This window comes from Colossoma macropomum, unplaced genomic scaffold (genome assembly GCF_904425465.1).
Source record: "Colossoma macropomum unplaced genomic scaffold, Colossoma_macropomum, whole genome shotgun sequence".
Classification (NCBI taxonomy): domain Eukaryota; kingdom Metazoa; phylum Chordata; class Actinopteri; order Characiformes; family Serrasalmidae; genus Colossoma; species Colossoma macropomum.
Window position 1 is genome coordinate 30,847 of NW_023495486.1, and position 16,654 is coordinate 47,500.

The following is a 16,654-nucleotide window of genomic DNA, read 5'->3' on the forward strand; positions in this document are numbered from 1 at the left end:
CCTCGTTCAGATGGACTGAGTTGAGAAAGAGCTGCCAGATATTTACAGATATCCCCACATTGAACTCTGGGATTAAAGTCTAAATGGATTGTTTCCTTTAGTTCTACGAAGTTCAGCACTGAATGTTTTGTGTGCAGTTAAAGCAGAAGAGAAAGAAGTGCTAACTGAAAACTGATTCTGATAAATAATGTTTTGGGGGGGGATTTGGAAAAGTTGTTTTGCTAGAACCAATCCTTGAACCAATCTGGCAACCCAGCCTGGCGCTCTGAATGAAGGTGAAAGTGAAAGTAGCCGCTGCTTCTTCCGCTCTGGACGCTACAGTGGAGAGTCGTGTGTGTGGTTAGTGGAGAGTTTAAACTCGGTCTTATTATTATGGATCTGCTGTTATTGACAAAAACCTGATATGAACTGATTTAAAATGTGGACATATTTCACCACCAGCAGCGATACGACTGTATGAAGAGCAGCGAAGGTAAGAGCCGTTAGCATCATGCTAACCAGGAGAAAGAGCACTGAGAACATCGAACCAGAGAGGAAAAGAACAACAACTAATATAAACACAGCATTATAGAAACCTCTCTCTCTCTCTCTCTCTCTCTCTCTCTCTCTCTCTCTCTCTCTCTCTCTCTCAAAAGCGTCTCTGATGGTTTTATACTTTGAACATGAAAGGAGGAAGTGATTCTCAGTTTCTCTCTCTCCTGACGGGCAGTGGGTGCAGATCCTGTTCTTTCTGTCCAGCCTGCTTTTCCTGTGCCTCCCTGTTTCTATGGCCAGTTTATGGTCACTCAGTCTGTACTTCGTTAGTGTTTGTCTTTGTTTGTTATCTTTGATCCTGATTAGATAATTGGCTAATGAGTATTTCCGATCAAGCATTTCGTATCATGTGAGTTTGTGTTGGTGAGTGATCTGGTTTCTCCAGTAGAGGCTGTGATCCGCTCTGTTATCCTCAGCCTCTCTCAGTGTGGAGCGCTGAGCTGTTAGGTTGGCCTCTAAGTTCTTTATCCTGGCGAGCTGGTTTAGTGGGTGATTTGGGTCTGTCTTGTTGCCGATGAAGGCTTTATAGTGAAAGGAGTCTGGATCTGACCGGGTCAGGTGGTACCAGAATTTACAGCATCTTTTCTGGATGTCCAGAATGAGCGGAAACCTGCCTAGCTCTGCTCTGCAGGCCAGATTAGAGACACCTCTGTTCACCTGCAGGACGTCTTTGCAAAATTCAAGATGAAATAGTTCTGTGGGTGTTTTGTCCCAAATTTTGTAATTTTGTGTTCTTTCTAGTCCCCAGATTTCAGTGCCATATAACATTATTGGTTCACTTACTGATTTAAATCATTTTAACCAGATTGTAACGGGGGGCTGAATTTGGAAATTGTTTTTCTAATCATGTAGTAAGATCTACGAGCTTTTTCCGTCAGTGCTGTAATCGCTGATTTCAAATTTCCTGCTGAATTTAATATCACACCTAAATAAGAATAGCTGGTGGTGTGTGACATTACTGTGTCTTCAAAAGTAAACTGGTATTTCTTCTCCTGTAATCTGGCTTTATTTTGAAAAATCAGTATTTTTGTTTTGTCCATATTTACTGTAAGGGCCCAGTCTTTACAGTAAGTCTCCAGTATTGACAGGTTCTGCTGGAGTGCGTCTTTCCTAATACGCTACTTTCCTTTCCTAATATGCTACTCACACAGATTCCTCTGTAGTTTGAGGGCTGTAGTTTATCTCCATTTTTGAAGAGGGTGATGATGCCTTTGTTCCAGATTTCAGGGAATTTACCAGTATTTAAAATCAGGTTGAACAGTTTCAGCACTGCCATCTGAAGCTTAGGGCTGCTGTATTTGAGCATTTCTGGTCTGATCATGTCGGGTCCAGAGGCTTTGTTTACGTTTAGTTTGTGAATTTGGTCTCTGAGCTCTGTGATTGTTACAGGTGTGTCTAGTTGGATTAGTTTGTGTTTTACGGATTCCTCTAATTTCTTTAGTTCTATGGTTCTTTGTTTCTGTGTTTGGTTGAGACCTTTATGTTCTGGGTTCTCAATCAGGATTCAAAATGTGTTTCCCAGATGTTGGCATTTTGGATAGGTGTGCATTCTTTATGTTTTGTTTTGTTGAATGATTTCCACATATCCCAGAATGTGTTTTCATTAACTGCTTGTTCAGTTCTGATAACCGAGTGGACATGTATTGGCTCCTTTTTTCTTGCAGTAGTTTTTTTGTATTGTTTCAGTGCAGATAAATATTGTATTCATAGTTCTTGGTCTGTCGGGTTTCTGTGTTTCTGGTTTGAAAGTTTTCTAAGGACTTTTCTTGATGTTGCACACTCACTGTCAAACCATCTTTCTTTGCTAGTTTTATTTGAATTTGTTCTTTTTTTATCAGTTCTTTTGAGATCTGAAATAATTGCCAGAGTACTAAATATATCATTCAATCTTTTGGTTGCCATTTGGACATTTTTGTCATAGGATGGGTCAAGAAATGTGTCTAACATAAGGTTTATTTCTGTATTTCTAAGAGCTGCTTCAAATTTGGCAGTGCTGCTGTTTGTCCATTTGAAAGTGGTGGGTAAATTAAACAGATTGTTCTGTTTGCCATCAATCAAATATGGCTCGTTATGTTTCTTTAGATACAGTGTTATAGGGCAGTGATCTGACAGGGGCAGCTGAGGCTGTACTACAAATGCATTAATATGTTCAGGCTCTATATCTGTTATAATATAGTCCACAACACTGTTGCCCAGTGAAGAGCAGTCTGTATAGTTTCCCTGAGAATCACCCCTTGTCCTTCCATTTACAGTGTAGAGACCAAGACCTTTGCAGAATTTCAGTATTTATTTTCCATTGTTATTAATAACACCATCTAAACTCTGCCTTTGAATTGGTGCTCCTGAGTTGTACATGTTGGTGGTTTGGCTGAATAGATGGTTATTTCCCTCTGAACTTATGTAATCAATTTATTTGCCTGTTCTGGCATTGAGGTCTCCACATAGTAAAACTGATCTTAGAGACTGGAAGTGTAAGATTTCTTCCTGGAGCTCTGTAAAGCATTCCTTTTGGTAATGGGGGGAGTGAGAAGGTGGAATGTATTTTGCACAGAGATATACATTTTTGTGAGTGTTCATAATATTGTTTTTGATGCATAACCAAATATGTGCTTTACCCCTTTTAATAGGATATATATATATATATATATATATATATATATATATATATATATATATATATATATTCCCTGCCGCTCTTTATTTGGGGATGTTTTACTGAGGGAACAATAAGTTCTCTGAAATTACTGGGACAATGCGTAGATAAATCTTTGTTACACCATGTTTCAAGTAGAATAACAATATCCATGTTTCTAATAGTGTGTATAAAGTCAGGGTTTGCACTCTTCAATCCGAATGTTGAAGAGTTCAGGCCCTGTATATTCCAACTGCTAATGCGAAGGGATGACATTTAAACTGATATATGTTTCTGGTTAAATAAAATAAAATTCAATTCAGTTACTTTTTAGGTTGTTATCTGTAAATCTGTTGTTTTACAGTTTTTGGGATTTTTTATTATTTTTTTTTAATATCTTTATGTTCACATTTGTGTGTATTCAGCTATCATTCATATTTACATCTACATACATGTAAACACGTTCACACTCATACTATAGGTTGTCATACCTATGATCAGTTTAGGTCAGTTCAGGAGTTTTGAGCAGATGAGTGCCAGCATGTCTTTGATTTGGCTGTATGTGTTCTGCTCCGTTGTTCATTTTAAAGTTACTGCAGCGTAATTTTCTGTTTGCACTCCTGTTTGTTGTGCCTGGCTGGATGTTCGTCCTCTGTGGGTGGGGACCTTGCTGTTGTGCGATGCTGGAGTAGAGTAAGGGTCAGGCTGATAGACAGCTGGTGTAGGATGTCTTGCTGCATCATTGGGTGGGGGGGTTGAAGTTTGTGTGAGTCCAGTGGTGATCAAGGTTGTGTGTAGCTCTGTGGTGTAGTCAGGCTTCACTGCAGGCTGGCGATTAACACACGTGGCTTGACTGACTTCCATGGTTCTCTTCATTGTTTTATTGTATTCTGTATTCCGAGAACTGGTGGTTTTTGTGGTCTTGTGGGGTGTTCTGTTCATAGAGGTGTCTTATAGGCTTCTTGCAAAGATTCCCACTCTTCTCTTTGTCAAGTGTACATGATCATACAGATGACTCGGATTGATGTCCAGGTGGTGTGCTAAGTGCACGTGGGGTAAGAGTTTACAGCACTGTTCTACCTCTGAGTTGATGCCATCGATGACCTGCTGGGGCACATCTTTTCTGGGAAGCAGTGTGGACAGGGTCACTCTGGCTGTAGGCAGCTTTCTAGAAGCTTTCAGGGCGATGAGGTGAAGTCCTCTGGCCACGTCTGTCCTTCCTGCTGAAAGGTCATTGGTCCCGGTGTGTATGAGGATGTGTGATGTGTCCTGGAGTCTCTTGTCCTCTAGCAGATCAAGGGCTCACTGGATTGTTGGGCCCCAGAGTTTAATGGCTCTTTTTCCAGGGAAAAGTCGATTGATATTTAAGAATTTCCCATTTGAGTCACATATTAGGGCAACTTTAGGATTTTGGAGTGGAGTGCGTTTTGAGTCTTTGGTGTGGGGTTCTGGGGTTTCACAGTTTTGTTGATGAGATGGCTCTGATCTTATTTGTGTGCTGGTTTCTGGTGATGGAGTAGAGGAAGACGATGGTACAGCAGTTCTGCTGGACAGTTCAGCTTTTAGCTCCTGGACTTCTTTCTGAAGGCTGAGCAGGAGGCTGTGATGTTCAGGTGTGACTGTGGAGAGCTCCTTCTTGAGCCTGGAAACCTCCTTCTACAGGGCCTGATTGTCCTCCTCTAGGTCTCTCACTGCAGACTGGAGTTGTTTTATGCGTTCTGCTTGTTGATGAATCAGTCTAGGTGTGTTCTCGTTGTCAGAGGTAGATTCTTTGAGCTCAATAAGCTCTCTTTCTAACACTGACAGACCCCGCCTCAGTGATCCTATCTGCTGAGATAGCCAGGGAGTTTTGGAGGTATTGTCCTGATGAGGTGTGGAGCTGCTGTCCCTGAGTGGAGACCTGTCCAGTTGCTGAATGTCTGGCTCTGTTTTCAGCTCATTTGTTAGGTCCTTTAGTTTGTGGTCATTTTGTTGGAATTTTTCCAGACTGTTTACGGACCCCTGCACCATGACAGTACCACTGTGGTAAAGGTTAACGGTTAGGGTGATGCTGTCTGATGTGTTTTCCTCATGAGCTGTAATCTGTGTTCCTTTACAGATGCCATTCTTTTTTTACATTTATGTAGGTGTGGCGTAGAGCTTTGTGCCAGGCTGAAGTGAATTCTGTATAAAAAAAATTATTTTGGATTTTTTCTTGACACCGTTCTCTGTTCTGTAGTCGATGGTGTACATTTCTGGGTTTTCTTTTAAAACTTGCATTTTAAAGCGTCCCTTTGCTTCTGAGGACCACATTTCTTTTGGGTATTGTATCTCTAGGGGGAGCACCCTGCACAAGGTTTCATTGTTCTTGAGTATTTGACTATTCAAACTGAGAGAAGGATCTGGTGCAGGTTCTTGTTCTAGCATTTTTTTTTTTTAACAAATCAGTTGCTACAGTTCAGATATTTTACAGTTGAACAACCCAAAAAGTGTCAGAAACTTAGCAGTTCATTTTTTGTCTTCTCTTTCTCTGGATGAAAATATGCTTAATTTTCTTCCTCTTCTTTTTTGAGCTTTTAATTCAGTTATTACTGGCCTGTTGGCTTTGTGTCTTAAACAATGCAGAGTGTTGCTATGGTAACAGCAGATGCTTAACTGACAATTAACAGTTAGCTCCTTAGCAAAGTGGTCTAAAATCACTTTTTCTGAAGTTCTTACTTTGTTTTTTGAGGTTCAGGACGGTCTCTGGGTGTTCCAGTTTGCTTGTCCACCTTTTCTTTATCTGTATTCTTCTTTTTTCTGGAAAAAGTATTGAATTTCACATTCCTTGTTTGGGAGCTCAACTGTTTTGCTGCTGTTGCTGCTGCTCGGAACTTGGAACATCTTGGAACGTCTCTCTCTCTCTCTCTCTCTCTCTCTCTCTCTCTCTCTCTCTCTCTCTCTCTCTCTATCTCTCACTGTCTCTCTCTCTCACTGTCTCTCTCTCTGTCTCTGGTTGCGCCGTCTTTCTCCCACTCGAACGGGTTCAGGTGTGTCCCGCCGGCTGAAGCAGCAGTCGAGGACGTGCTGCTCGCGGTGGGGGAGAAAGTTGTTTTACCACCAAATCTAGAATGAATAAAGCAGTAGTGGTGTTTGTGAAGGAGGCGCGCTTAGTGAATGAACTGATGGAAGGGGGAGTCTGGGTGTTGGAGACTTTTGTGCCGGTGTCTCCGTTAGTGACGCCGGCCACAAAGGTCACCGTCTCCAATATTCCTCCTTTCATCTCAAATGAACTGATCGCCAAGGAGCTGAATCGCTTTGGAAAGTTGGCGAGTGAGATTAGGTCAGTTCCGCTGGGCTGTAAGAACGCGGCGCTGAAGCATGTCCTGTCCTTCAGGAGGCAGGTGTTTATGTTCCTGAATAGCGCGGATAAAACGCTCGAGGCCGCGTTCCGTGTGTCTCATGGCGACGGGTCATATATGGTGTACTGAAGTGCTTTAAGTGCGGGAGCGTTAGGCATAAACGGTTTGAGTGTCCGCTAAATGAGCGGAGGAGCGCGCTGGAGAACCGGGCCTCCACTGCAGCGGAAACGACTGGGGCCCCAGAGGGGGGTACTGAGAGTAACGCTCCTGAGGAGCCAGGTGAGGGTTCATCCACTACTGCAGCGTCAGGAGCAGAGCGTGGACAGGAGGTGAGTGAGCACTTGATGAACAAGTTTTCAGATGATGTGGGTGTTCAGCAGCAGGCTGACCATGGTGAAAGGGTGGTTGATGATGGGGTGAGGGGTCAGGTGGGTGCTCAGGTGAGTGATGAGCTTAGTGCTCACTCAAGCAGAGGAACAGGTGAAAGTTCAGATTGTGGGTTTCAGAATGGTGCTCAAGTGAGTGGAGAGGCTAGTATTCAGGTGTGGGGTAAAGTGGGTGCTCTGGTAACTGGTGAGGCTGGTAATCAGGTGTGCAGAGAGGATGGTGCTCAGGTGCAGGTTGGACTGAAGGTAGGGGGGAGCAGTGCTGAAGAGCAGGAATCTGAGTTAGTGAGTGATGCTCAGTCAGGTTTACCTGTGTCTCAGGAGGAGAGTATGGAGGAGGACAGGATGTTTGAGGTGTCTGATGTGGGAGGAAGTCAGTACAGCAGTCAGAAAGGCAAAATGTGTAAAGATGGGCGTGCAACCCGTTTTGGACCAGGGCAATGTATGAGCACAGAGCACGTAGGGGGAAGGTTTTTCCTGCTTTCTCAGCCTGTTTTCTGCTTTACTGCTTTCTCTCACTTTTCCCTGTCTATATGGGGGTTTTACGGGTGGGCTCTCTAAATGTTAATGGGTTCAGGGACAGACGTAAACAGGCCCTCTTTTCTGAACTTTGTAGTCTAAAAAAGTTAAATGTCTGTTTCTTACAAGAAACTCACAGTGATGATAATACAGCTTCTGAATGGGGTTTATGGTGGGAGGGGGAGTTTTTTCTGAGTCACGGTTCAAATGTCAGTGCTGGTGTTGCCATCCTGTTCTCACAATCAGCTATGGTTAATGTACTGTCTGTTAAGGAGGTGGTAGCAGGACACTTACTAATGCTGAAGGCAAAGGTCTATGACCATGCCTTTGTTTTTATAAATGTGTATGCCCCAAACAGGGGACCAGATAGAAGTGAGCTGTTTATCAGACTGAACCAGTTGTTGCAGTCACTCTCCCCAGAGGACACTGTGGTGTTGGGGGGGGGGATTGGAACTGCACTTTAGACTTTGTTAAAGACAGAAATGAAGAAGAGCCACACCCTCAATCTGCTCTTACTCTGGCCAACACTGTGTCCCATTTTGATTTAATAGATGTATGGCGGGAAAAATACCCTTCTGTGAAACAGTATTCTTGGGTTAAAATTGTGGAAGGGGGAGTTTATGCAGCGTGCTTGGATAGATTTTATGTCTCGAAGGGTGCGCGGAATATGGTTAGTCAGTCTAGTATTCAGCCCACTTCTTTCTCGGATCACCACTTTTGTACCGTGGAATTTTCTTTTACATTTCACACTCCAGGAAGTTGTATGTGGTATTTCAATAAGGTACTTTTACAAGATAAAGGTTTTTGTGAAAATTTTAAACTTTTTGGGGGGAATGGGTTGGAAAAAAACAAGAGTTTGAGAGTCTTATGCAATGGTGTGGGAAGGCTCAGATTAAGGTTTTCTGTCAAGATTTTACAGCTTATTCTACTTCCAAACTGAGAAATGCAGTTGGTGCTTTGGAAAGAGACATTACACGGATACACAATGCAATGATAAATCAAAATGTTTCTGATTTGCGGACAGAGCTCACAATGAAGTTACAGGAGCTGAGTGACATTTTGTATGAGAAGGCAAAGGGAGCTTTGGTCAGATCCAGGTTCCTGTCTGTGAAGGATACGGACGCTCCCACGGCTTTCTTTTTTAACTTGGAAAAGTCTTCCACCCACAATAAGACATTGCTGTCAGTTCGTAGAGATGACGGTGCAGTCACAACAGACCCAGTTGAGGTGAGGAGGCTGGCTGTAAGGTTTTACTCTGAACTGTTTGTGGCCAGTGCCCTGGATCAGCAGTGTTCCCGGGCCCTGCTTGAAGATCTGCCTCAGCTGGATGAACAACACAAGCAGGAAATGGACAGTCCATTGACCTTTGATGAAGTCACCAAGGCTGTTTCTCAGCCCACTTCCGGGCGAGCGCCTGGTGTGGATGGTTTGCTAGTCAACTTTCATAAGGCGTTCTGGGGGATCATCGGGAGGGACTTGTTTGAAGTTCTGCTGGCTAGTTTTAATGCTGGTGTGCTCCCGAAAAGCTGTCAGCGTGCCGTTTTATCTCTCGTACCAAAGAAGGGAGACCTCTGTCTCCTGAAGAATTGGAGACCAGTGTCACTTCTATGCTCAGATTATAAGATTCTGTCACGCTGTATTGCAAATAGACTGAAAAGAGTTCTGGGAATGCTGGTGAATGAGGATCAGTCCTACTGTGTACCAGAAAGATCGATTTATGATAATCTGTTTTTAATCAGAGATTTATTTGATTATGGTAAAGTGTCTGAATTGGAGTTTGGTTTAGTCTCCCTTGATCTAGAGAAGGCTTTTGATCATGTAGATCATAACTATCTGTTCGACACTGACGGCTTTCGGGTTTGGGAATGTTTTTATGTCTTGGGTCAGGTTGTTGTACACAGGCGCCTCTTGTCTAATTAAGGTGAGAGGGGGTTTGAGTGTCCCTGTTCTAGTGCGTAGGGGGATTAGGCAGGGCTGCCCACTGTCTGGACAGCTGTACTCAGTTGCAGTCGAGCCCTTACTCAGCTTATTTCGGAAAAGACTGGCAGGTCTACAGATTGATAAGTCTAATTAAGGTCTCTGCATATGCAGATGACATCACTGTAATAATACACCACGAGCAAGATGTTGTATCCCTGAAAAATGTTTTGTTCTGCGTCTGCAGGCGGTGCAGCGGTTGCTGTATCATGGCCGTCACAGCTGGATGGATGTTGATGGTTGTTTTTGTTTTTAAAAGTTTGTTTTGATGCTTTCAGTGAGGAATTCTCTGATAGAATTTTTATCGCCGGGGTGAAGTACAGGACTAGCAAGCGGAAGAAAATGTGTCTTCTAAATTATATTGTAGGGTCAGCAAAATTAGCTATATGGAAGACGAGGAAGAATAAGGCCACAAGTGCTGGCTGTGTGAATCCTGAGCTGATGTTGAAGTGGCTGATGGCGGATTAGAGTGGAGTATGAGTATTATAGGCTGGTGGACCAGGTAGAGGTTTTCAGCCATGTGTGGGGACAGAGTGACGTACTGTGCTGTGTTGATGATGATTCTCACCTAGTCTTCCAGTTTTAACTGTGTTTTAACTTCATAAATCTGGATGAATCTGTTGTGATAAAGGTGTAATTATATGGATGTAATAAAGATGTGTTAAATCTCTCTCTCTCTCTCTCTCTCTCTCTCTCTCTCTCTCTCTCTGTAGGAGGAGATAAAGAGATAAAATGGCGGCTGAAAGAAACAGTAAGTTAAACTTCCAGAACCTACAAAAGGTTTTACTGAACATCATTAAATAAAATTCAATCAGAGAGTTTATTTTTATTGTGGAGACACAACTATTAATGTGCGTGTGTGTGTGTATGTGTGTCTGTGTGTGTGTGTTTGTGTTTCTACACAGATGAGTTTAAACTCTTTGGTCCCCGTGGTGATGGAGAGTATCACTCTGGCTCTGTGGTCACTCTCTCCTGTCACCTGTCTCCTGAAATCAGTGCAGTTGCCATGGAGATCAGGTGGTTTAAGGGGACGGACTGTGTTTGTCTCTATAAGAACAGGCAGGTGACAGAGGGGAGGGGCTACGAGGGCAGAGTGAGTCTGTTCACTCAGGAGCTGCAGGGAGGAAACGTCTCCTTACAGATCAGAGACTTTGGAGAGTCAGATGAAGGAGATTATCTGTGTCAGGTCACCAATGGAGACACAACAGAGGAGTGTACAGTAGGAGTGAAGGGTAAGTATTCCAGAAGTTCACTGTACATAAACTCATCATCATCATCATCATCAGCGTCTCGTCTCAGAGTGAAAGATGGAGAGACAGAAATGAGAAACACAGATGTTCAGGATGGAGCTGTGGTCAGATAAAGGAGGTCAAACATACAGAGGGTAAATGATGTCAGTGTGGAGTGAAGGACAGATGGAGCATTTCAGTAGAAAAACAGAGACTCTGTTTCTCTCTCTGACACTAAACCTCCACATCATGACTGCACAGCGGAGAACTTACAACTGCAGCTCCACTAAAAACTTCTAGAAGAACAAAATTAATATTTAAGATGAAGAAATAAAAAATGGAATTATATCATTAAAATATTATATGTAGTGTGTGACGTCACTACAGGCTGCTGACTGGCTCTCACTACAAATCCAGTTCTGAACTGATTAGAGCTGCAGATCCACAAACTACAGAGCCAAAAAGGGGCGTGTTCATTTACATTTATCAGAACAATATTCTAAGATCCAGATAGAAGATTAAATCTGATGTTGATCTTGTAAAGAGCTGAAGGTGAAGAATGTGAGTGAATGTGATCTCCAGCCTGTAGATCTGGTGATGATGGTGAAGATTCTCTACATCTGTAAAATCACAGCAACACTACAGTTTTACAGCTGAGTTATTTCAGGCCAGCTCACCTTCGGCCTGACAGGACACATCATGGATTTCCATCAACAAACATTCAAGAGAAAAGCTTCATTTATCTAATGAACTCAAGCAGAGTTTTAGTTTAAGCTCTAAATCAGTTTAGTTCAGTTCTAAATCATCTTAAATATGGAGCTCTTCTTACAGAATCACTGAGCTGAGCTGAAATATCAACTACTGACACTGTAAAAGTCAAACAGGCTGTTTTTGAGGTTTGAATTCTAAGAATTGTTTGTCTGAAGTAGCTTTAAGAGTAACGAGGATCAAAATGAATTCACAACTAAAAATCCATTTCTAGATCTTTTGGAATCTTTATTTTCACTACCAGGACGAATCCTTTATCCTCCAACACACACACACACACACACACACACACATATATATATATATATATATATATATATATATAATATATATATATATATATATATATAATTATTATTATTATTAGCAGTAGTAGAAGGAGCATATGCATTATTCTTATTACTGTTAGTAGTATTAATATTACAATAACCATTTATTTATTTTCCATTCAAAGCTGCTCCCTCTGTTTTTTTTTCAGAGCTGCAGGTAAAACTCTAATAAAGCAGCTCTGTGTGAGGAACTGATGGGTCTGTTAGTCGATCAGAGACAGTTCAGTAGTGAAGGATGAAGAACTACAGCACAGATGAGAAAAGGAGATTCTGATCAGGAGATAAAGAGTTAAAAAGACTCAAATATTAGAACTGTAAAGTGTTTCTGATGGAGATTTGACTAACTTTGTGTTTCCTTCTCATTTTATTCCACAGGATCGTGGGTGAGTAAATAACAGTGTTTCCTTCTTTCTCTGCTGGTCGTGACTGATTTTATACTCTTATCACATCAACTACATTCAATACAGACATCAAGCAGCTACATAATATTGAGATTCAGGTCAATTTCACATGATGAACAAAGTCTCTGATCTCAGAATGAAAGCTTTTGACTTCATCTCCCTCCTTCCTTCCTTTTAGACTTTCTCCTCTCAGTTCAGTCCAGTAGTGAACAAACACTGCAAACATCTGACTGTGGGAGCAGATTTTCCTCCATTAGTCGTTTTTCCCCAGCTTTGAAAGAATCTGATACAAACAGTGTCTTAAGTATTTAATCCAAATGAACAGAGATGGATTTCATAGCAGTTTTATTCAGATCACAGAGACTAACATCTGCTGATTTCTGCTCAAATGTTTAAAACATTAAAACGGCCTTTTTAGTACAGAAGTTTATGTATTTATATTATGTGAGACTCAAATATGAGCCAGTGTGAGTTCATCTCTTTAGGAAATGACAGAATCTCAGGTGTAGTAATGAACAGAAGGCTGTGATGTGAGGGAGAAGCTCTGAGAGCTCTAGAGAAAAGCAGTTGGGCTGCTAGCAGAGAAGGTGGAAGATGGAGTATTAGAAGCAGCTGAACCAGAATATTAATAATAAAATATTTGAATGGCTGGTGGATACATTTTAATGTGAAGGGACTAAAAGAAATGGCCTAAAATTACTAGGACAAATTCTGGTTCCATTGACTTACATGAAAAGTATGTGGGTTTTTTACTTCTGCTGTAAAGTTACCATTTTGGAGATACGAGGTTTTGTTACATATAATCAGTGAATTATAATACTCTAGGAAAATAGTGAGACAGAGAGAGAGAGAGAGAGCAAAATTACTCACAGGTAATTTATTCACTTCACAGGTATTTGGAGCACAGAGAGGTGAGTATAATTCAGTGTGTAGTGTTTTTATTGTGATGTGCTAATTGTTGAATGTTTGTGTTTAAAGACTGAATGTGTTTATCTGTACTGTGTGTTCAGAGTGTTCAGCTGAACATCACACACACACACACACACACTCACACTCACACACACTCTCACATACACACACTCTCTCTCACACACACACACACTGACACACTCACTCAAACACACTCACACACTCACTCACACACACTCACTCACTCACATACACACACATATCTGATCTACACACTGATACTGTCAGATCACACAGTGAGGTTCTCAGTTTTCAGTCTGATTATCATTAATATAATCAGAAATTTGTGTTTGAATCATTTCCTCACATGAACTTTAACAGCAGAGTCTCATTTTTTATCACCTGATTTCTCTCTGTTTAAAGTTAAGTGCTTGTTTTAAAGGGAGGAGCTTAGATACAGATTAAATATACATGCTTAGAAATCTGTAAACAAGACAAACCTGGCAACCTCAGAGGCCTGAACTGCACATGGGTGATTTCAATATTCTGAATGTGCCGCCCAGAAAATCAAGCGCAAGTCTGAAGCAGAGCGTCAGAGCAGAGCGTCAGAGCAGAGCGCCAGGCACCGCTGCTAAGCTGGTTTGTTTTTAGCCTAGCTTTTAGCCTTTTTTAACCCAACTCAGCAACACAGCTTTTGTTTTTTACCTTTTTTTTAAGCCTTGTTTTAACTGTCATATCCGTCTGAGCCTCTGCACTGACTACCCTAAACTACAGACTTTTGGTTTTATTTAGTTTAAATCTATGAGTTGTTTTCGCGCTATGCCTCCCCTCAGCTCTCCAGCTGGATGTGATAGCTGTGTGCGGCTGAGCCAGAAGATTAGTGAACTTCCACACGGACAGCCGGACTGCCGTTCCCCGCTTTGGAATTCTGCCCCGCTGACCCCTCGTTTCCCGACACCGCTGGTTACCAAGGAACAAACCCATCGTCCATCCCGCCTCAGCCTCGACCGAATCGCTACAGTCCTGCATCCACGCTCATAGTAGGTGACTCAATCATTAGAAACGTTAAGCACCACACAGCCGTAGTTCACTGTATCTCTGGTGCAAAAGTCTCTGACATTACACAGCAGCTCCCCAGTCCTCCGAAGAAATACGACTCGGTGAAGAAGATAGTAATACATGTGGGATGTAACGATATCAGAAATCAGTACACAGAACTGATGAAAAAGGACTTCACAAGCCTGCTGTCTTCTGTGCAAGACTGTGGTAAATCTGTTTTTATTGCTGGACCGATTCTGTCACTGGGAAAAGGTTCAGGATGTTTTAGCCATATTTTAAACCTTCACACCTGGCTCCAAAAAACCTGCCTCTTCAAAAACTTTTATTGACAAGAATTGTAAGAATGCTGTTCATAGATTACAGCTCAGCATTCAACACAATCATCCCTGCCAAACTCATTCCTAAGCTCACAGACTTGGGCTTGAACTCTCATCTCTGCAACTGGATACTGGACTTCTTGACGAGCGACCCCAGGTGGTGAAAGTTGGTAACGGCTTCTCTTCCACACTGACTCTGAGCACAGGGGCTCCCCAGGGATGTGTGCTCAGCCCCCTCCTGTACTCCCTGTATACACATGACTGTGTAGCCAAACACACGTCTAACATCATCTTCAAGTTTGCTGATGACACCACCATCCTAGGCCTCATCACTGATGGAGATGAAACAGCCTACAGAGACGAGGTCAGCACTCTGTCTGAGTGGAGCCATGACAGCAACCTCTGTCTCAACATCAGCAAAACAAAGGAGATGATCGGGGACTACAGGAAGCAGCAGAGGGGTGGTCACTCTCCCCTGTTCATCAATGGAGCCGAAGTGGAGAGAGTCAGCAGTGTGAAGTTCCTCGGCGTACACCTCACTGATGACCTCACCTGGTCCCTCCACACCAACACTATCGTGAGATCTGCCCGTCAGGGTCTCTTCTTTCTGCGCAGGCTCAGGAAGTTTGGTCTGCCTCCTCAGATCCTCACCAACTTCTACAGATGCACCATAGAGAGCATCTTCACAGGCTGCATCACTGTCTGGTACAGCGGCTGCACTGCCTGTGACCGCAAGGCCCTTAAAGGAGTGGTGAGGACGGCAGAAGCCATAATAGGCAACAGACTACCAGCCTTACAGGACGTCTATCAGTCCCGCTGCCTCAGGAAGATCAAAAAGATCCGGTCAGACAGCGTCACCCAGCACACAGCCAGTTCACCATCCTGCCATCAGGCAGGAGATTTCGTAGCATACAGGCTAGGACAACCCGGCTAATGAACAGTTTCTACCCAGAGGCTGTCAGACATCTGAACAAGCTGTGAAGCTGTGGGTCCTTCACCAACTACCATTTCACTCAGTCTTTTTGTCAGTATTATTATTATATCATATCATCTCTGCTATGGACAATAACACCTTAACACTAAGCCACTTTAAAGAACAATAACACTGAGTCACTTAGTCACTTTAAAATGTATATTTGTGTACATTTCTCTATATTTGTGTATATTTTATCTGTATTTTCTCTATATTTTGTGTATATTTAATATATTTTAGTTAGTTTTTCTTGTAATTTTATTTTTACTTATTTACTTTCTGTAGAGTGATTGTCTGAGCCTCCCCACAAGCATTTCAATGCATAAATGCCCTGGCATGTTGTGCAAATGACAAATAAACTTGAAACTATTTTAAACATTTTAGTGAACAAGCTTTTCTATCTTACTTAGCAATGAGTGAAATCCACCTTACACTAAAAATTCCAGATGTTGACTTGGCACTAAACCACTTTAGCAAATAATTTCTAACGGTGGTAAACAAACACGCCCCCCCACAAAAAGCAAAGAATAAGAGACAGATCAAGTCCCTGGTTCTCTAGTGTAGTTTCCTCATTGTTTAAAGGTGGAAATAAAGCTTGGTCCACTGCCAGATGCACTGGAGAGAGAGGCCACTGGCTCACGTTCAGACTGCTGAGAAATAGATGTACCTCTGCAGTTAGAAAGGCCAAATCAGATTATTATCTCAGCCTGATTACCAGCTCTACAAACAATCTAAACTTTTGGAAAACTGTAAAACCCCATAAAAACAATGTCTCTACCCTTCCAACCAGCGTTATAGTTCATGATCAGCTGATATTTAATCAGAAGGAAGTCTGTAGAGCTTTTAACACACATTTTGCTGCAGCTGGGCACATTTTTGAAAATACAGACACAAATCTGCTGTTAGGTCAAACTGACAACTGTACTGTTACCCAGAGCCATGGTGTCTTCACGCTCCAGCCCTTCTCTCCAATCATAGTAGCTAAACCTCTCACTACTATTAATCCACGAAAAACTACTGGTGAAGATGGGCTGGACCCCTTACTTCCTGCGTCTGGCAGCCCCAATTATTTTAGAATACATAACATATATTTTTAATCTCTCTGTTTTATCATGCAGAATTCACAGGATCTGGAAAACAGCTCATGTAACTCCACTGCATGAAGGAGGTGAGGCAGCAGATGTAAATAGCTACAGACCAATCTCAAAACTGTCCTGTTTAGCTAAAATTTTAGAACTTCTAATAAACAGTCGACTTAAATCATTTCTATATGAAAATTCTGTCCTGCTTAATTATCAGTC

The 16,654-nt window shown here is 42.2% G+C and overlaps 1 protein-coding gene across 4 annotated transcripts in view; it reads left to right on the forward strand.

Moving 5' to 3' along the window:
- Positions 1–215: 215 nt before the first annotated feature.
- Positions 216–16,654, forward strand: part of LOC118802208 (trichohyalin-like) — a 28,684-nt gene continuing 12,245 nt past the window's right edge. The window contains exons 1-6 of one of the 4 annotated variants that reach the window (XM_036562695.1): positions 220–339; positions 442–472; positions 10,082–10,119; positions 10,274–10,600; positions 12,070–12,077; positions 12,988–13,006. In XM_036562695.1, the coding sequence (XP_036418588.1) occupies positions 10,101–10,119; positions 10,274–10,600; positions 12,070–12,077; positions 12,988–13,006 (373 nt within the window). In that variant the 5' untranslated portion in view covers positions 220–339; positions 442–472; positions 10,082–10,100. The other 3 variants (XM_036562694.1, XM_036562696.1, XM_036562697.1) reach the window with 3 other exon arrangements.